The sequence below is a fragment of the Ambystoma mexicanum genome, chromosome 7p, assembly GCF_040938575.1.
Source record: "Ambystoma mexicanum isolate Mex_15411 chromosome 7p, UKY_AmexF1_1, whole genome shotgun sequence".
In the NCBI taxonomy this organism is placed as follows: Eukaryota; Metazoa; Chordata; class Amphibia; order Caudata; family Ambystomatidae; genus Ambystoma; species Ambystoma mexicanum.
The window spans coordinates 667452232-667473304 of NC_090939.1; the positions used below are offsets into that span (position 1 = coordinate 667452232).

The window sequence follows — 21073 nt, forward strand, 5'->3', positions numbered from 1 at the left end:
CACCTTGTTCTCAGCTGTGATAGATAACCAACTTGTACACTGCTTTGAGCGTTCTATGCCGTTTTAGAGACAACAGTTTTTTCGAAGTATTTTCTTTTGAAGAAATTACTTTTAAAAAACGAATCGAAAATCTTTTTTTTCTATTGGGACCCCCAAAACCCTCCCCATCCCTATATTATTAACCCTACCCCAGCAACTCCCGCCACCCATTTTAACCCCTCTATATATTTTGATGAGTTTTTTCAAAGTCATTGTTGCAAAGACATTAAAAAACACCTTTAGATGAAAGGACAGGATAGCTTTGAGTGCTTACAAAAGTGTTCCGTTTACTTGATGACACAGGCGGCCTGGTTGGGTCTTCGTGTATGGAGGGTGCCTGGTGTATGTGCATTAAAATATAGGCAGCTGATATCCGCGGGGTGCGACCATACCAAGTGGAGAATTCCAGATGTTGCTCGGGATGCAGAACAGATCAGATACATTAGTCTGTTCATTGATGATCTATATGCCCATGGCCATGAATTGTGCTAATATATGCATCCTTTTCATAAACGCGGTGTTTAGTGCACACTCAGGTCGCTGTACACATTTAGCTAATGCTCTGAGAAAGGGCCTTGCGTCACGCGTCTTGACAGAAGCATGCTATTTGGAAATGACTATATCATCTATTCAATTGTTGTTATATTTTTGTTTATTTGAAAATAAAACTTTGAATTGGAAATGACTATGGTCTGTGGCTATTGCCAGGTGATACATTATATTTGTTTTCTTAGTCCTGCACCCTAGCTGCACTCAGCAGAGAGGGGACCCCGATTGATTTCTCGGAGAGTCAGAGCTTGTGGTAAAGAGAAGGGGGAGCTGACCCAAGTCCACCAGCTGTCACTGAGTGGCTGTCGGTGTTATTTCAGGGGATACCATGTCTTGGACTAGATTGGCATCTACATGGTTGCCAGAATGATCTATTCCGGTCTGTGGGTGCTTGTCCGGTCCTGGTTTTTTCTTTGCATTCTGGGACTTGTAGTCTAGGTTTTATAATAGGAAGAGCAGAGCTGCGGGTCCCCGAGTGCAGGGAGGGTTCCGGGACCGGACAGAAGCCCACGGATTAGGGTGGATCCTCTTCGTAACTATGGATCCCTGCACAGTGTGTAACATAACTCAGGAGGGTTGTGTATGGTGTGACATTAGGGATCATCAAGGCTCCAGTCCTTGGATAACTCTCTGGAGGTTTTTATGTCTTTACTGAGTACACCAGCTCTCCGCCCACTGGGACTTTATCGACATGCAAACCCTTGATATTTGCAAATACAAAACACGTTATGTATATTCCCAGCCCTTTAAGTCTTTAATACAATACTGACTAAGGCTAAACCGGCCATATCAGAATTCCCCTATTCAGACCTTTGGCAGCTAAACTGTGATTTTCTCAGAAACCTATAAGCAGGTGCCAGATGAGGAATGAAACTCCTTCTTTCATCCCAAAATGATGACTTAGCACTTCCTCCCGCATTGCTGGCACCCAGGAAACCGGTTTGACTGGTTCGTTGTCTGCCAGCCTTCTTCATTCTATTTCCCATCTCCCCCGGGTGCCAGTTAAGAAGACTGCCATTTTAATCTGGACACTAGTGATGTTTCAAGATCACTCATTCTATGATGAAATGTATTCTGATATATATGTGCATGATGGTAGATTGAATAAATAAACGAGTTTAAAAAATAAATGAAAAAAGATCACTCAGTCTAAAACGTAAAAGGTCTACATTACAATATGCGCTATTGCACAGAATCTGCACAGTCCAAATATTATCCCAGCCGGCCCTTAACTGCTGAGCTTAAATCAAGTCTACGCAAAAAGGACGAGCATACTCGTCCTTAGCACTTAAGGGGTTGTCCTGGGACGCTAGCCTTCTGAAGGCTTGCCTTTAGGAGCAGAGGGTGGTACAAAGAAAGACGTGAGCTACATATCCGTAGCTCGGGTGGGTGGCCGTGCATTTTCAGTGACGGCAGCAAAGGTCCTGGAACCTTCTTCCGCTCTCTTTGTGTACCATTGAGGAACATCTGCCTTTCCGTCGGGCTTTGTAAACCTTTCTCTTCTAGTTCTTCGCTACCCAGGTTGGCCTTACCGTTGTAGCTTCAGCGCCATGGTGCCCTCGGGCTTATGCTGCGCTTTATAAGTTTGGATAAGATAAGATAAGAAGATGCTGATCTGTTTCGGGTGGACTCATGGCAGGGGGAGAACCTATTCGGGTGGGCTATGCTGTTGGGTTTAGCCTCGCTGCTCGCCCAGCACATGATACTCCTCATGTGCTGCTCCTCCATTTGCAGGGTTGAAGCGCAAACGTAAACAGTGATTTGGGGAGGATGGGGGCTTTGGAGCGATACAAATCCTTCACCCACGTCTAAGAGCCACAAAAGAGGATCTGCACCCACATCCAAGAGGGACCCAGCAGCAACACAACTGGGTTCCATAGATGGCTCTGCGGTAAAGGGGTTCATGGCTGAGAGCTCAGTTGCTCAGGCTTTCGGAGCCAACGTAGCTTAGACGTCGGGACTACTCCGGGGCACTACCTATGGCTTATGTGTCTTTTGGGGAGGCTGAACTGGGCTTTTGTGTAGGCACGCGTCTAGATCTTTGCACTAGCATCTTTGCTGCCTGGGGGCAGACCTCTGCAGCCTGACTCCTCAAATTCATACTGTCGCTAGGCCATCCTATCCTACCACCCCCCATTCTTCGTATAGTTTCTACACGCATTCATCTTTACGTGTCCTATCCTTGGAGCTGACTCTTCAGTCAACCGGCATGTTCTGCCCTGGCACAGGGGTGGGGTTTCAAAGTCACCTGGTAAAAGCGCCTGCAGTGATAGGGCATAGCTCTCAACTCACGCGCTCAGGCAGGTGTCACCCGCCTTGGAATGAATTCATTCAGCGGCCTAGCCTCCTACCCATCCATTAATTTCTATGGGCTCTCACATGACCAAAATGCACTTAGCTGCGTTTGATTCCACTCAGTTTGCACGTTATAAATGCTTCAAAATAATAAAAAGATCAAAATCAAAACGAAATTCTGCTTTTTCACCTGCCCTGGGGAATTGAAAGGTTTAGAGGTATGATAGAGCCCGTTGAGCACCTATTGTGTCCATCACACAACCAATCACCTAATTGGTCTAGTACCCAGATACAGCTGGTCTAGATAATGCCATAACTATAAATTGAACTGCACATACTGTATTCTAGATAACCACCTTCACTTATTGCACATGCACCCATGCAACCACAACATACCCCATCATCTACTTCCTATGTGTATCTACCCTCAGAATTCGTTTTGTCTTCTTTAAGCCTCCCTTTTCGGTATTACCATTGTTTCTTTCCCGATCTCTATTATCACTGTTAGGGAGTTTTACTAAAGTCCACCTAAGGTAGGGTTATAAAAGACTCTCCTTCTAGTGTACAAGGCTCCAACTCTAAGTATAGACCTGAACTTCCCAAAAGGTTTGGTAGCTATGGCTGAGCAGCCAGGCTTATCTTAGGAGAGAGAAGGGCTGCAGTAGAGTACAAAGACCTTTGAGCACACAGAGAGTGAAGAAGACACTTACACACTTGCAGTTATATATACATATAATTATTTATTAAACATATTAGCCAGGGTTAAGTTAACTTTCCAATTAAAGTAAGAGAAACGTTTATACGTCTATACCGTAAGGCCATTGCAGGTGTATCTCAATTCAATCGTAAACCTTAAGTTGGAATGTAGGTCAGTGAAAGGGTTTCTTTAGGTTAGCAAAAATATTAATCGACCAACAATCAGAAACTGATAATACTGGTAAGTAACACTTTTAGAATAGTTGGAAGCAATGGAAGGTAAGTAAAGCACTTGGCAAACAATACATTGGAATCACTGGTTCAAAAAATAATTAATTAATCAAGACCAACAAACATCAGGCAAGACTTGCAATTAAATTCAGAGAGTCCTTAGGCTTTAGCAGTCTGTCCCTATCTAGTTTTGAGAGAGTCAGATTTGGGGGCAAAAATAAGTAAGGCAAGGGCTGTAGAAGGTTGAAGGTCGAGAGTTCCAAAACAAGACTTGTAGCAAGTAAGTATGAGTTCTTGGTTGGGGAAAAAAGGGTCAGGGACTTTGGAGAAGACTCCCCCTAGGCGCACAGGCATAAGGCTTGGCTGATCATGTATGGGAAAACTCCCAAAATCTCCAGCAATACAGAAGCAGCAAAGCAACTCTAGGTAAGTTCTACCAAGAGTCTCACAGTACCTTTAACATGAAGAAGTTTCAGCACAATGTTTCCTCGATACAGCACCAGCAGACCAGGTCACCGGATTCTTGGTCAGGTAGAGTGAAGAAGGGACATTGGATGGATCTTCACAGCAGCAGTCCATTCAAGAGGCTCTCAGCAAAGGATTCTTCACAGTTCTGTGGGTTTTGGCACCCTTTTCAAAGCCCTGGTGAACAACGCTTACAGCCCGGTCGACTCAGCTTACTCTCTCTGCCAAGTCTTTGGATGAGGGGACTTCAAGGAGCAGAATCTTTCCTCTGGAGGTCCAGAAGGAGTTCACTAAAGTTTCAGGAGGATTCGCTCTGGCCAGCGGTCTCCCAGGGGACTGGCGATTTGCAGCCTCTGAAGGTCACAGCTCATCTGTGGATGGCTTGAAATGCCGGACGTCTTCAGACTGGTTGGTCCTGTCAGTCTAACAAAGGAAGTCATATCAGTTTCCATGTCGCTTGGAAAAGAGGGTTGGAGCAGCAGCAGTCACTCAGATGACTCTTGCCAACTGCGGGGGGTAGCTGCAGACATCCTTCTTCTTATCCTCTTCAGAATGGATCTTCCAGTGGTTGACTCTGGCTTCAAGACCCTCGCCTTTTAGGCAGGAACTTAACAATTCAATATGTATGCTTTCATTCAAACTTAGGGTGAGGAATGTCCTTTCAAGACAGCCCGCCCCTCAGTTATAACAGTATCAAAGCAGGCACACTGAAGGACAAAGACCTGTGGAGTTTCAGAGTTCTCTCAGCTTCCTGTCATCCCAGACACAATGGCGCCTTTGGGCGGGCCTCACAAAGGGATCCTGGTGAAGACGAAAGGCACACAAGGACCTCCTCCACCCAGCATTGCAGAAGAAGGACCAAGAAAGAACATACCATCATGAGCTGGCAGAAAAAGAAGGCAGAAACCATTTTTAATCAATGGTGTTTTATGTGAGCCTTACTGCAGCTGTGAATGCAGCCTGCATTGTATGTTTCACAATATTGGTAGAAAAAATATCCACTCCCAGCAGCCATTCAGATGGAATTGTTACTGTAACCAAAAAGTCACAGGAGAAGGGAAAAAGGGACATAAAGTGTCCCCTCAGCCCGCCACATAGGGTGGGGTGCTGGGCTTAGGAGAAAAGTAACGGTAGGATAAAACGTACCCTCCTGTGCTTGGGAACAGTAGTTCTTGCAAGAAATAAAAATGAAACCAAAGAGGGAAGCTCAAGGAGCTTCCAGTAACATAAGGTGCTTTGTGCTTCAATAGGAAATGACAGATGCCATAGAAAAAGACGGAGGGAAGTGACTCCATCAAAATAAACCCAAAAGGCGGTACCCACAGCACAGAAATATGAATGAATGAGTGAGAACAAGATTCCCACTCACTCATGAGAGTCAGAAAACCCCAATAGTCCAGCACAAAGTGTAGAGGGACTCACCAGGTGAGAAGAATATCACACGAGATGGAAATTCTACCCAACACTCACTATCGCCTGTCTCCCGCTTATTTTAGCCTCACATTCCCACACCCTCAGACCAACGTCTGCTAACACCTCTGGGGGGTATAGGGTGCTTTTTATTCAGAACAAGGTTTGAGCACCATGGGTCTGCAGCGGTGGGGATATGCCTTCCAACATAGCATATGTATTGCCTGTTTGACCTATAAAGTGTTTCGTAGCCAAAACGCATAGGCCAGCTGACTAGACTGCCTGATGCAGAGGAACCCCTTTACTACAGTTTTCTCGCACCTTGTTCATAGTAGGAACTTTAGTCAGATATGTATCACATACCACGAAGCATATCCTCTGGCGCCATAACTATCCCTCAATCACATCAAAGAACCACGAAGAGGAGAAGCACACAGCACTACACCCATGCACCTTTGCGATTTTCAGCAGCATTCATGAACTTGCCTTTCTGTAAGGTAATGTCACCTATAGAACCTACGGTGTGGCTATCTCATTAGGTTGCTGAAATAGGTGATAGAGGGGACACTTCTTTTTCTATCTCTCCCCGCTCATGAACCCTATTCCAATGAAAACCACCTCGCTCCTGTGTCAGAGTGGGGAGGTACTCATCTCAATAGGGTTCTGATGCAAGCATCAGCACCCTATAGTTATTAAATGCTCCCGCTGTCGCAGATGCATTTAATAACAAAAGGGCGCTTGCCGCGCCTTCTCCCACTAGGCCAGCTCGGGGGAGCACTTGAAAGACTTCCCCGAGCTGGCGTGGTGTGGGCTAATTGCACCTTGGGGGGCATGCACCCCGGGCAGTCGCCCGGCCCGCCCTGCCCTAGGGCCGGCTCTGCCCAGACGCAAATGGCTTAGCCGATTTCATCACCATAAATCAAACTAGTCATAGTATCTTCTATTCAGTTACTACAGATAACGACCTTCAGCTATCACACACGCACCCACACAACCACATCCCACCAGTCAATTCCTTGTGTCTTACCTATCTGAATGTGTGCGTCTTAGTCCTCTTTCGCTCTTTTCTGCTTCCTTCTTTCCCAAATTATATTTATCCCAGCACCTCTCCGAGCTTATTCTAACTCTACCCTTCCCTACCATCATGTCATAGGTCTGATAACACCTGTGCAAGGTCACAATACGCTTAATTTCCTGACAAGGTTTAGGTGCCGGAAGACCACTACGGTGGTGATGGGCGCAGTATAAATGCCTTATACCATAACACTGGTTGCAAGTAGGAAACTTGGAAGTTGCACATGACCATGTGCTACTTGACAAGCGTGCTAATCAGCGCCCCTGGAGCTCGGTGAAATACTACTTTGGGCCAGGTTTGAACAGAGGCACGTTATAATTTGTAAAACAAGAGCAAATAATTGACTCCATTGTTCCAGAACATTCCCTTCCTCCTGCTTCTACCCAACAACAATTTCGTACCCGGACAACTTGTTTGGACGTGAAATATGTGTGGGCGGCCCGGGAGCAATGACGAAGATAGGTGGATTGATTGAGAGTGAAGAAATGGGGCGTGGCTGCGTCTCAGCGACAGAGTCAGAGATGGCACCAAGGGGTCGCCAAGGGGGGGCCACGGTCACCCTTATAAAAACGCTGGTCCCCCCACCGGCCCGAATTTCAGTTATGTGTTTGTTTTGGTGTGCCACCCCAGTGACCTCATCAGGCCACCCCTATGAGAAATGTCTGGGGGGCACCACTAGGCAGATTGTCACAGAGAGCCGACACCATATGCCTGTCACTCCACTGTCAACCTTGATCTTGTGAGAAACCTCCCATTGGGGGTCTAATTAGTCCACTAGCACCATTACGTCATATGAGGACCAGTCCCGATATAGTGGCAGATCCAATGGCCCAGTGCTTGCGGCGCATATGGCATACCTCTGGGCCCTGTCTCCAGGATCAAGGTACAGCGTAATGGCGCCTGGGGTTTCCACAAACCATTGCCAGCAATTCTCAGCCAGGGTTGGACTGGGGCAAATAACTTGTCTTGGGCACCAACGAAAAAGGGGACCACTGAGTTTTTTGATAAAAAATAATGCACATTTTGCAATTTAAAGAATATTTATTTAGCAACAATGGTCAAAACTACTAACCGCATAGTGAAGTAACTCATCAAACTGGCCCATATTGGCCCAAAAAGATGGCCCACTTTGAACAAAATAAGCTGCCCCACACTAGCATTTTCCATGTTTGGTTCGGGCATTGCCCAGTCCGACCCTGGCCCCAGCTTGAAGAAACTTGCCAGCTACACACAGTGCACACTCTCCCCTGTCGTGAATCAGCAATCTGCGTGCGGGGTGCTGAAAATGCCGAATGCGATCAGCACTTGCCCCTCAAAGTCTGCCCTCACATTTTTTAGAGAATAGGCCCACACTGTCTACCTGAACATCTCATTATTTGGCACAGTAGTTTATAAATTAGATGGCGTCTGAATTTAGGTGTAATATTTATCCTATGGAGGGCTCTTGGTCAGCTTCTGTATCAGATTAATCTTGGGGTGCACGTTTCTAGTAGATTTGTGTCGTTGGTACCTAATCCCGGTACAATATGTCAGAAAATGCTTCCGCTTTAATGAGGCGTTGGTGCTTTGTTCTTACTTGTACAACACATGATGTTGGGTTTAATGTCTGCTGAGTTGTCAATTCCAACGACAGCACCAGGGTCAAAGGTTATGTGATGGCCAAGAAGCATGCAGTGGCACTTCCGGTGGTGGCTTTCACAGCCAATAACGATGGGAAGCCACAATGTTGACCTCTGATGCCACGAGTGTCCCTGGATTAGGTAGGCCGCAGTTGCATAAGATGTTCCGCGCAACCTTATTTAGCTGGTTAAGATTTTTTAGCATTGCCCTGACATTTGGAACACCTTTCTGCTGGAGGAGAGAACAAGGAGGGGTCCCACCGAGCTACTTCAAGATGTAAGCACTGGAGGTGACAGAACTATGTAATAACTTTAATGTGCTTATAGCCACATCTTTATCAACAAATGTAAGAAGATGGGGAGAACCGTGGTTACAAAAAATATATACTTATTTTATTTAGTGATTACTCATAAGTTAAAACAAGACCAACAGGTCACGTTTGCAAATTTAGACAACATAAAACAGAATTAATAGGAAGACAATTCATTTAACACTTTTTTGTCCTAGTGTTCACTCCTCGAATACATTGAATTTCAAGTGATGTTAGAAACACATGGGTGACTTTGCAAGGTACATTTCATATCCGACTATTTGCAGGGTCCCCATATACATATACCTGTTGGTCTTGTTTTGGGTACTCTGAAGACTTTAAATCTGTCTACATTGGTTTAAACTACAACCAAGAATGAGCCTACATCAAATGGCCATTTTGACTGTGCCTCATGGTTCATGTAAAGGGATGGCCAAAAAAATGGACAGGAGCAGGGCTTAACCAAATGCACTGGTAGGCTTATGGACTAGTAGGCACAGCACATCAGAAAAGTGTTGCGGTGCCAGGGGGACTTCAGTAGAAATCCTTTAAACCACAAAAGTAAAGTTGACAAAACATGGAAGCCAGCAAAAGGTTTAAGGAACCCAAAAGGTTAGGGAGCCAGAAGCCCAAAAATAAAATTCTGCTCTAACAATTACCCTAGCTAAGCGAAGGGGCACGAGTCACAGTTTGGTTAAAGTGCAACAGGACCTGTCACTTTTAATCTTCTCCACACTGGGTGCACAGCACCTTGGGTCCTGCAACAGAATCAAAGGATCAAAGAAGAGGCTCAGCAGACGCAACAGTAATGCCAGGAAGCCAAAGGGAAGTGGTGCTTAGCTCCATTGTTCAAGCAGCACAGGCAAGTCCTAGGAGTTTGAAAGGCACAAAAACACCTTCAGGCCAAAGGAAAAGAGTTGGACCTTCTGGATCAAGGTAAAGGAGCATCAGCTTTAGTTGCTTCTGGTCATCGGAGAGGCAGAGCATCATGGTCAGGATTCTTGACGCAGGTCCAAATCTTCCATTGTCTTCCTTTGCTCTGTCGCGCTCTAAATGCTTCGCGATCAAAGCCAAGCTGCTGACAACGTTCCTGGTGCTTAGTGTCAGGTGGGATGATAACGTGGAGGATAGGGTTTGACAAAAAAGTAGCCAATGAGTATTTGTTAAGGCCCGTTTGGCAAGGGAACATGGTACCATCCCATTTGCTGGTCACACAACTAAAAGATCTTGGTAATATGGGCTTGTACACACTGATATTAACGCTACGTACGGTGATGACGTGTATATCATATTAGAATGATATCGTAACCACATTTTTCTTCGTGAGGAACAATGCTATGTGATGCCACTGCCTGTTTCATCAAGGGTTGAAAGGTTTTATGCATCACTTCTCGTGATGTCACTTGGGGTGGGCTCAAATTACATCACTTTTCTGTGATGTCATCAGAGGTCAAGGGTCATGTGACATCACTTCTGCTACCCCTGGCATTTTGGTGAAATTAGGTCCCTGTGACAAACTGCATTTAATTCATGCTGGCTACCACACATTAAAATTCACAGACTTACTCCTGGGCAAACTCAGGTGGGGTGTGGATTTCAGAGGCATCCAAGACAACCACCCCACCATACCAGGCATGACCAGGCAGACTGGTGAGAGCCCGTGGCCTGGGCTCAGATCAGCGAATTACCCTATGTGCTCATTTCCAGTCTCCACCACACCACACACAAGGTTAACAAATTACAGCCACCTGGTTACTGGATTTCACAACACCAGAGACCCCATTTTGTGAACCTCCAGGGTGAAAAGGTTTCCCGTAATTCAAAATGGTTACCACTCATGTAGCCACTATTTGACAGTGCACAGACACCAATCGGACCCAGTGCAAGGTTGTGGGTCAGGTTACAGGTTAAGGGGCACCTTGGGCGTAGCCTCCATCTTTGGAGGCCCTAAGGGTTCCAAAAGGGTGACAAACATGAAACAAACTGGGTATAAGTGGTTGGAGCATCCCATAACACAAGTAGACAATGTAGAGGGCTATAGAAGTGGGGGGGGAAGTGGACTTTCCACCTTAAAGTCAATCTATTCACACGTTTAATAAAGTTATTGCAGTGATATTGATTAATCACACACAGAAAAAAACGCCAACGTACCTGTTGGTCCAGGTACCCCAGAAAGTCCTGGAACACCCTGATTGCCTTTGTCGCCAGGTACACCAGATGGGCCAAAGCCAGCAGGACCGGACGGGCCGCGTTCCCCCCGTTGTCCTGGAAATCCTGAGTCGCCAGGTGGCCCTCGCTCTCCTTTGAAGCCAGTGGCACTCTGTGGACGTCCAAAAAAACCATTAACAGCACACATTTTCCAGCATATGCAACACGTCGAAGGTAACCATGTCACCTAATTGAGTAGCTATTTCCTACTGATGTTATAGTGCTGTAGGCTTGATACAGAAGATGCAGCAATGTTGACATGCAGGCCAAGTATCACTTCCCATGTAACAGCTGCTGCCATTGTGCCCACAGTGAAATTGACTTTATGTGGACATGTTCCATCATTACCTTTCTCACATCATGTATTCATCCCACAATGCATCTGACCAGGTGGGAAATCAAAGCGTAAGATACATATTTTCTTGCCAGAGCTTTGAGTTAAGCATTGAGTTCTGGGAGCATTTTATACTGTGCACTGAAATGCCAGAAAAACAATTGTATTCATGTCAGGGACAGTTTAGGTTTCATGGTTGGTTTACAAGACTGATGAGCAATGAGGGAGACTCCCAGCAGTTCTCCTGGTGCTACAAATGAAGCCACATGTTCCAAAATATGTCCTGTGCACTTTCCACACATATACATTCATTCCTGTTGGGCTGAAGAAATATTGGGAGCAATTCCCAGCTAGAAATGTATTCCTGCCAATGACATCTATCAGCCAATAATGTGCAAACATTGCGCACATAGGGCACGATTCACAAAGATGCTGTTCTAACAGAAATGCGTCTCTTGGCTAAGAGGGAACAGCTTTTCTGGAGGGCCGGCGTACTCATCCGGTGAGACAGATACATGACTTGAGGTGTATCTATGTAACGCCCCTCTGACTCGGTCTTTATACTTGAGATTCCGAATGCGTAACCTTCCATTAGCTTACACCCGGGGCCAGATTGCAGAAAGTTTGCACCAGTGCAAGTGCTAAGTTTCACGGTACTAGCACTATGGCAAAGTTTGCCCAATTTTTTAAAACACTAGGACACATTAAAAAACCACTGCACCTCGACAAGTGCAGTTTGGCATATTAAAAGCAGCAGGGACAAAATTGCCATAGTGCTAAAAAGATGAATTTTCACAACATTTTTTTAACCAGGGAAAAGTTTGCTCTAGTGCTAATATGGAATGGTATTAGTACTAGGGCAAACTTTGCCCTGATGCAAAAATGCATAAAAAGTGTATTTTTTTTAGCAGTAGGGCAACTTTAGCACTGGTGCTTCTAATATGCCAAACTGCACTTGTCGAGGGTAATGTTTTTAAATGTGTCCCAGTGTTTTTGAAAATAGGGCAAACTTTGTCCTAGTGCTAATACCGTGCAAATTTTGCACTTGCACAGGTGCACAGTTTCTGTAATCTGGCCCTTGGAATGCGCCACAATGTCACAGCGCTGTGTTGTATGCTACTGTTAGAGCAGTTCCTCTTCTTTTTCACAGAATACTCGTCTCTTGGGGCAAAATATCTTAAACCCTTGTTAAGAATGAATTAAGCAATATGACCTGAGCGGCGGGGGCATTACCAGCTCAGGTAATGTCCCGAGGCCCATAGTTACAGGTCCGACTGAAGCGAGGGCCTTAACGAAGGCCCCGGGGCATTACCTGAGTCGGTAATGCCCCCGCCGCTCGGGTTATATTGCTATTAGTACCCCAGCCCGCATTATGTGCATGACCGGGACACTAAAAGCATTTTTTTCTGTCCCGAAACGCTGCAGCGTTTAAAAAAAAAAAAAAAAAAAGAAACGACCAAGATAATGCCCGCCATGCAAAGGGAAAACGGAGTCCGTTTTCCCTTTCCATGGCGGACGCGCTGGGAACACAAGTGTTCCCAGGGCATCCGCACTCGAAAAAGAAAAAGAAGCAGAAGGTAAGAAAAACAAATGTACCTGCGTCCCCGGCGGGGGACGATGGAAGCTTCCAGTCGTGTGGAGGCACGGAGCGGGGATGGCCAGGCTCTGAGTCTCCACACTGCTGGAGGCCGCTATCGTCCCCCACGGGGGACGCAGGAGCAGGCAGGTAAGTGGGGTGGGGAGGGCAGGGAGGAGGGAGGGAAAGGAAGGAAAAAGAAAAAAAAAAAGCTTACCTGAGTCCCCGGCGGGGGACGAAGACAACCTCTCAGCCTTGGGGAGGCTCGGAGCGGGGATGGCCCCGCTTCGAGCCTCCTCATTGGCTGAGGGGCGGCCACGCCCCCCGACGAGGACAAGGGGGCTGGAATCCCAGCCGAGAATCGAAGGATTCTCGGCCGGGTAAGGACCCGGCGAGAGCCAATCAGAATGCGTGTTGCATTCTACTTGACTCTCGCCGGGTACTAATCATGTATATAACCCAAGGGGCACATTGAACATTCGCAAGTCCACAGGTGATAGACGCGTAGGGCCTGATTCATGGAATATTTTGCATGGTGCAAAGTACTTTTCACTGGTGCAAAGGGACTTTGCACTGCCAACAAACAGCCCGATTCATGGAACTGTGCAAAGTGGCTTTTTGCAGTGCAAAGTCACTTTGCACGGCAAAAATACACTTTGCACTGTTCCATGTATCAGGGTGGAGCAGTGCAAAGTGTATTTTTTTTGTGCAAAGTGACTTTGTATGGTAAAAAGACACTTTGCACTGTTCCATGAATCAGGGTGGAGCAGTGCAAAGTGTATTTTTGTTGTGCAAAGTGACTTTGTATGGTTAAAAGACACTTTGCACTGTTCCATGAATCAGCATGTTTGTTGGCAGTGCAAAGTCACTTTGCAGCAGTGAAAAGTACTTTGCACTGTGCAAAATATTCCATGAATCAGGCACCTAGCATGCAATAGGATGTTTTTTATATGAAATTGTATTGTATTTTAAACACAAGCCTGACCAGTCCTATTGGACTCTATGGTAATGGGGACCACGGAAGCACCAGCACCGTCCGCCTGCCTACCATGGCCGCTGTGCCCAGCAGGGTCAGACCTGTCGGGCACAGCGGCTCCGGCAGGCAGACTTGTACTTTGCAGGTCCGGAAACAACAGTAGGGGGAAGAGATCTTATATAACCCTCACTGAAATAACCACATTCTCCGTTTATACATGATAATAACTAAAGTAACATGCTGTCTGGGCAACCAGTGTATAGCAAGATTTTGCCCAGCATGTGATTCTATAGAAAAATATGCAGGAAAATCCTGTAACATTAATGGAACATTTGGGGCACTACCGTGATATTAGTGTCGACCCCTACAATCCAGCAGGCGCAGCAGAAATCTTGCTTTGTTAAACATAATACACAAAGTGGTAGCCGAGTATATATTTTTGCCCAGGTCTTAAGGCAATCACATTACAATTTACGAGTGCCACTTTATTGCCATGTGACCTGCACCCCTGCAGAGTCTGGTGGTCTCTCTAACCAATTTCTATTTTGTAATTTTATTACTTTTCATTTTTCCTTGTAGAGTTGAATTTGTATTTGGTTCATTTGCTTAACTACACTATCCATTTTAATTTTTTTGTACTTTTTTGTTTTTGTACTTCTTTGATTCTCATTTTTTGTTTATACATTTGACTTGGGGATTTGACACAAATTCAACAAAATAGCGATTGTGTCTGCTTTATGACTTAGTGGTACGTTATAACACTTTCCACTTGCATGTGGATAATCCCGAGAGTCATATGACTCATGAATCAAATGGTCCAATAGTTTTTATTTTAATTTTTTATGTTATAGATGCAATAATGATTTTAAGAGAATTAACATGGGACCGGGAAACGGCACAGGTATTATTGCTTATAGGGATAAGGAATAAGTCACTGGGTAATCATGTGCAACCAGAAATTCCTATAGGTGGGGCATGCATACTATTGTCCAGGCTGTTATAAACATAAATTGTTTTAATTTGTTAATATATTTTTTGATTTAATACTTATTATCGTCTTTTTCTGGCTGGATAGAAATTCAAACATGGTCAACACTCCATGATTCCCCAAATTGTGCAGACTTATCCGTATGAGCGTGGCTATGAGAAACAATAAAAGACGCACTGTGTGATTTTTTTCTACGTGCATCTCACTCTCTATGGATTTCCTGCATGATGCGGGAACCCTCGGTGGACTTCCGCAGCAGAGGTTCACTACTCCTCAAGCCTGTCGATGGGATTATCATACTGAAGCCTAGAGAATTTACCAGCTTTTTATATTACTGCCAAAAAGCATCCGCTGTCCGTAGGGATCCACTGCAATGGCGTCGGACCGGTGTTTGATGTAGGCCACCATTACTAATCCTGCAGCGAGCTCATGGTGGTGAGCCATTCAAATTCACAGCCCGGAGAGGTAACAGATGCAGGAACCCATGGTCCACCCAGCTTAGCGTGCATGACACTGCTGCAAATGTTGAATCATAAGAATACTGTGGAGATGGTCCCAACCACCGAAGCTGTCAGCTACTCCCTCATTGTGGCTATGGCGGTAGCTGTGCCAGTAATTACTGGCATGGCTGCACCCGGCAATGGGCAATTACTGGGCCATTCCAGCCCCGTCGGACCCAGTAATTGCCCATTGCCGGGTGCCGGTATTAATCACTCCCCATTCCCATTGAGCCCGGTGGGGTTGGCCGGTGGCGCCGGCACCGTCAATAACAGTGCCAGTGTTACCGGGTAGGTCTGCTTGCAGGTGCTGTTCCGCACGGCAGGTCGGACCTGCCGAGTTGACAGGCACCCGTGGGCAGACCTCGTAGTTTGGCGGTCTGGTAACTACGGTACTGGCAAGCTTATCGGTACTGTACTTACCAGACCGGCAAACTTATTAATGAGGCCCAATGTCAGATTCTTCACCGGCACCAGGATGGGCCCCCTTTGCCATGGAATGGCACTGGAGCTGGCGTTGTCGCAATGAGGTGAATTAAGGTACTGCACCAAATTCTTATTTACAGGTCTATGTTATCATAATTAAGTGTCCCCATTTGCATTCTACTGTACAACACTGGCAAGAGTGTTGCCGCTCTCCTCTAGGCCCACTTTCCTCTAAAGTGTAGTGAAACTTTGGAAGATGAACACTGACTTATAATCCAAGCTGTTCATTTTGAACAGCTGCTGATGTTCAAGGGAGGCATCCAAGTATTTAGCACTACCTTTGTTGTTAATTGACCTTCTTTGAAGTTACCAGTCTAAGGCGAAGCGAGGGCCAATGATGGAAAAAAGGTCAATTAACAGCCATTATTGATTGCACATGCAGTCAATAATGCTATATTTTGGAATTTAAGGCAAAAAGATGGACAGTGGGCCTCATTACACGGTTTGTGGTAAGGGTTTACCGGTACCGGTATTTTACCGGTACCGGTAAATCCTTACCGCCTTACTACGAGGTCCCTTTGCGGGATGGGGAATTTAACGCCTGCTTTTTGCAGGCGTTAAAAACCAACCCGCAAAGGGACCAGTGGAGCTAATTACGGTACCGCAATTTGCGGTAACGTAATTAGCGCCTTCCCCATTCCCATAGAGCCCTATGGGGCAAAAATGGGAATGGGGAAGGGCAATGGTGGAAGGGGGAATTACCGCCCCGCCAACCTTGGAATGGGGCGGTAATTTCCCTTTCCTCCAAGGCGGTACCGGTAAATTACCAGCATGAACCATGGCGCTAATAGCGCCATGGTTTACCGCCTACCGTGTAATGAGGCCCAGTGTATGTATACCATGCCTTTTGTAGAGTAAAATATCCAAAGTAAAACAGGTTACAGAAAAATGCACCCTTTTCTCTATAGCGGCAGTGGGCAGCATTAGGGGCGCGCGTGTGTACGTTGGGAAACGTGAGAGACATTTCCATTCAGAGGTTCACAGCCAGTCGATCATCGAAAGAGCTGTGTGGAGAGGAATGTGTTTGCAAATTGAAAGTCAGTGATGGTGTTTGAGGAGGTATTTTTAGGGGCAGTGTGCTTATGATTGGTTGTGAGCCGTCAGTGCACTGAACAACAAAAAGCCTTTCAGTAGGGACAGGGGCTGGGCAGGATCGGGCAACAACAGTTAAGTGTCGCAGAGATATGGACCATCGTAAATCAACCCTTGTCCTCCACTGCATTCTAACACCATGTTATAATATACCGTGTTATAGGCCCGCAAAGCAGTAACGACCGTGGGTAATAGTACTGTACTGCTTCGCTTCACCTATAGTCAGTGATGGACAGAGGGTTTTCACAGAAACAGAAGCTCTCCAATGTAGATTTAGTGTCTGCATTGTCCCCATTGGCCAGGCACAACCCCTATTCTCCTTTGTTCTATACATTTTTTTAAATTGTTGTACTTTTTGCCATCATCTCTCATAATCCTTTTTCACTCTTAAGAGCTATGAAAGACGGCCATTTCTACAACAACCTGTTTCAATTCTAAAAGATCCCAAACTTCCTGTATCTAATTTACATCTGGAAAAAGAAGTTGTTCAATTCACAAAAGGTCTTACAGGTGACTCACAAAAGGATGTACCATTTTTATATTCGTGTACGTTTCGGCCTAAGTTCTACATATATCAAGTTTGCTTCAAGACCAGTGTAAGTGGGCGTTCCCAGGGTCTTGTTTGATTGTCATAGGTGTGACATAGGGGTTTCTGAATGTGGAAGCAGGGCGCTCACACAAAAGTGTGACTTGCCTTGCATTCACAAAACTTTGAAGGTGTCTTGAAAAGCTATGTGAACTAAGTGTATGTTTGGCAAGTGAGATGTGAAAGTTAACTGTGTGAATATAAAGTGTAGGGTGTCTGGAGTAACAAGGGATTTGCGGGTGAAAAGAACTTTGAAGTGAGATAAAAAAAGTTTAGAACTGGGTTTTTGTAAAATAAAAAAATGGGTCTAGATCCAGTTACTCCAGAGCAAGGCCCTTGATGTTAGGCCAACGCTTCTAGGTGCAAGTCGGGCTTGTGTGTGTCGCGTGTGGATCTAACACATTTTGAGACAGAAGTAAGTTACTCCTGATCTTTTGGTTCATACTGTTTTAGGTATACTGTATAACAAGATATAGGAGGAACATACAACTATGCAACCTGTATGCCAAAAGTCATCTCTGTTCATTGGTTCCTTTGAATAAATCACACTACTATTCAAGAGAGGGTGCATTCGCCTATAAAGACATGGGTGCAGCCTCAGTTAAAAATAATTCTCTGCACTTGTTGCCAACAGATTGTTACATGTGTGCCTCACACAGAAGCCATTAGCTGGTAACAGCTGAGCATGGAATGGTTGTGGGCAGAAAAAGGGAAGAGGGTTATCTACCATGACACAGCCTTTAGAATGCAGCAATCTGTGGCTCATTAAACAATGGTTTTCTAGCTATCGTTTAACTCCTTGATGGGAAAGCCTACATTCCAAACTTTAGGTGCAGAAAGTTGCATACTTATGCATACATACCGAATCACCTTTGGGGCCCGGTGGTCCCTGCTGGCCATTGAAGCCTGGTCTGCCATCCCTTCCTGGGGCCCCTGGTGCTCCTGGGAATCCAGAGTCCCCCTTATCGCCTTTGAGGTCTGGAGCGAAGAAGAGTTCTCCCGGCTCTCCTTTGGCCCCAGGACTGCCCATTAATCCTGGCGGTCCTTCTGGCCCCTATAGAAAGAAGCAACACAAACATTCTTTATCTGGAATATTGGTACACGAAACACAGTGGAGGGCCACATGGGGACCCGCTTAGGTGCAACTTCAAAGGAACAATCAAATGTTAATTAAAATGGAGAACACGATGATTGCACACATTTATATGCATGACCTGTCCTTTAGTGGTGCAGTGTCTGACGCCACCGATAGGTTGAGGAAACTCTGTACGCATGTCTCCTCATTGGTCACTTGTTTAACTGTTATGCAGGGGCATATTACCTCAACAACCTTTTGCACTGACTTGCTTCCATATGGAATTGCAGATCTGTCACCCGAAGGATTCTTCAGGGATCAGCCCTTTCACTGACACGATATGATGCAACTTTGGCCTTTATCCCCCGGCCTTCCCTAAGCACAGATTTTAATTTGAATTCCAGATGTAAGCAGTCTGTCACCCCCTACCCCTTTCAGAAAATCAAGTGGATAAGTACAACTTCGTCTCAATGCCTGGAAACATCCACCACAGTCTCCTTCACGGGAGAGAGGTCCGAAGGGCTCAGAACCCAGGGGTTATCCTCAACCATCAGCACTGCTTTATCCTCAAACCAGCAGTTCGACGCATGTGACAATGTCGTTTGGTGAGAACAACTCTATCTTTTCTAAATTTACTCTATACAATGCATCTTCAGTACTAAGGGGCATTGCATTATACCGAATAGACGACTGCCATATTCTGTACCTTGGACTCCTTGGAAGACAACATGGCGTAACTGGCCCACGTTGCAACAACCAGGATGCTCTGACATGGGCGCTATTCCAGCCTCATCCGGCCTTCTCTTAGGTGCCCGCGTGGGCCCCCAATACAGCAAGGAATCCAGTCTAAGGTCGTCTGATCTACCCGCAGAAGCGTCCGTGGAAAGAGCCCCCCTACCACCGTCGATAATTCACATTAAACCCAAGGTTCAAGCTCATACCCGTGTTATGGTCAAACAAAAGGTTGCCCGTGAAAAACATCGAATGGAGAATTTTTTTTTTAATGCGGGGGGAGACCCCCCGGATGCCCCTCTCTCCCTTCCTTAACTGTTACCCTTAACCTATCCCACACCTATATTTTAGTTAAATTTCCCTAAATTTTGAAACAAGTCAGTAAAAACATGAAGTCATTTCTTTCTCCATTCGATTTTTTCAATTCGATCTTTTCTACGGATACCAAACAAAAACGCACCATGGCGTTATGGTCTGTGAACCCTGATAACTCTCTGCGCCTTTAACTTAATGTGTTTCCATCAGATCTCCTCTAGGATCAACATGTCAAACAATTATGCAAGGAATGTAAACGTGCACATCTTCTGCTAAGCTTTGAATCCCAATCTTGCACTAGAGTGCTTCGATGATCTCCTGCCGCTTCCCTCCTCCCTCTGGACAGCGATACACTAAAGACTTTGTGGCGCCATGCTGCTGCAGTAGTTGCCTTTCATAACATAACGTAGAATGATATAGCATAACATTAAGAATATGGATGCAAGTGGGTAGACTTTTTTTTTAAAGTTTGCAGTGCATTTTCTACACCGATATATATGGATAACGATAGTGAATGTGCCATTTACAACCACAAAATCAGCCAATTTGATGCCCCCACGCTAGGTTTCAATGCAACGTTCATTCTTTCAAAACTTTTCAAGTCGCGCAAACGTTAACTCTGATATATTTCGAAACACATTATCTTTCGATTCCAAAGACGTAATTTGTATTAATTTCTCTGCATTTCAGATTTATGAAAAACTTGATAAACTCGATAAAATACTCCGATAATTTTGCTGCTTACTCAATTCTGATCTTTCTTTATTTCTAATGAAGGTTGAGGAAAAGCGGACAATGTGTTAGCTTCTGAGACTGAAAAGGAGGTGTGCATTCAGAAGTAGCACCCCCAGTAATTATGATCCTGCTTCTGCAACTTTTCGGATTGAAACTTGGGACGCTAGCTCAGCTTGTACTGAAAATGGACAGAGCATTTAAAACACTATCGGCCCGATTCATGGAATTTTGTGCATTGTTCAAAGTGACTTTGCACTGCTGAAAAGTGACTTTGCACTGCTGAGAAGTGACTTTGCACTTATGCCGTGCTGCTGCCCCATACGCTGGCACACATGTGCCTTCCTATCTACGGATGGAGAACGTCTTATGTGGCAGGTTGACAGTGTATTGATTTCAGCAGCAACAGGTTTTTATTGATAAATGTCTTGTGAGGTGGTGTAATTTAAACACAATCTGACGTGTTGATTTTGCATCTTAAAGGGAGTTTAATGTTTGCATGATCGTTATTTTACAGTAAAGCCTGAAAGCAAACAAGACATTCAAAAGAAGAAAAGGTAAATCTAAACTCTGCCTGAATAGGATCTAGAGTAGAAATTCAGAGCAGATGCTGCAAACTGATTTATTTTGGACCAGTTGCCAGTGTTGAAGACTGAGGGGGCCGACATGTTGGGGAGCATTGCAGTAATTGTTCGGTCCTGAAACGGTCAATGTAGTGACTGCAGGATTTCTTGATACTGGTGTCAAAAAAGTGCACAGAGTAAAACAGTCGGACTCAGCTATAAA

General features: G+C 45.3%; 1 protein-coding gene across 1 annotated transcript in view; it reads right to left on the reverse strand.

The window, feature by feature from the left end:
• Positions 1–21073, reverse strand: part of COL4A1 (collagen type IV alpha 1 chain) — a 470976-nt gene that overhangs the window by 115431 nt on the left and 334472 nt on the right. Inside the window, exons 25-26 of the mRNA XM_069636741.1 lie at positions 18296–18487; positions 10842–11010 (exon numbers count right to left, since the gene is read on the reverse strand). Of these exons, the coding sequence (XP_069492842.1) occupies positions 10842–11010; positions 18296–18487 (361 nt within the window). The remainder of the gene's footprint in view (positions 1–10841; positions 11011–18295; positions 18488–21073) is intronic.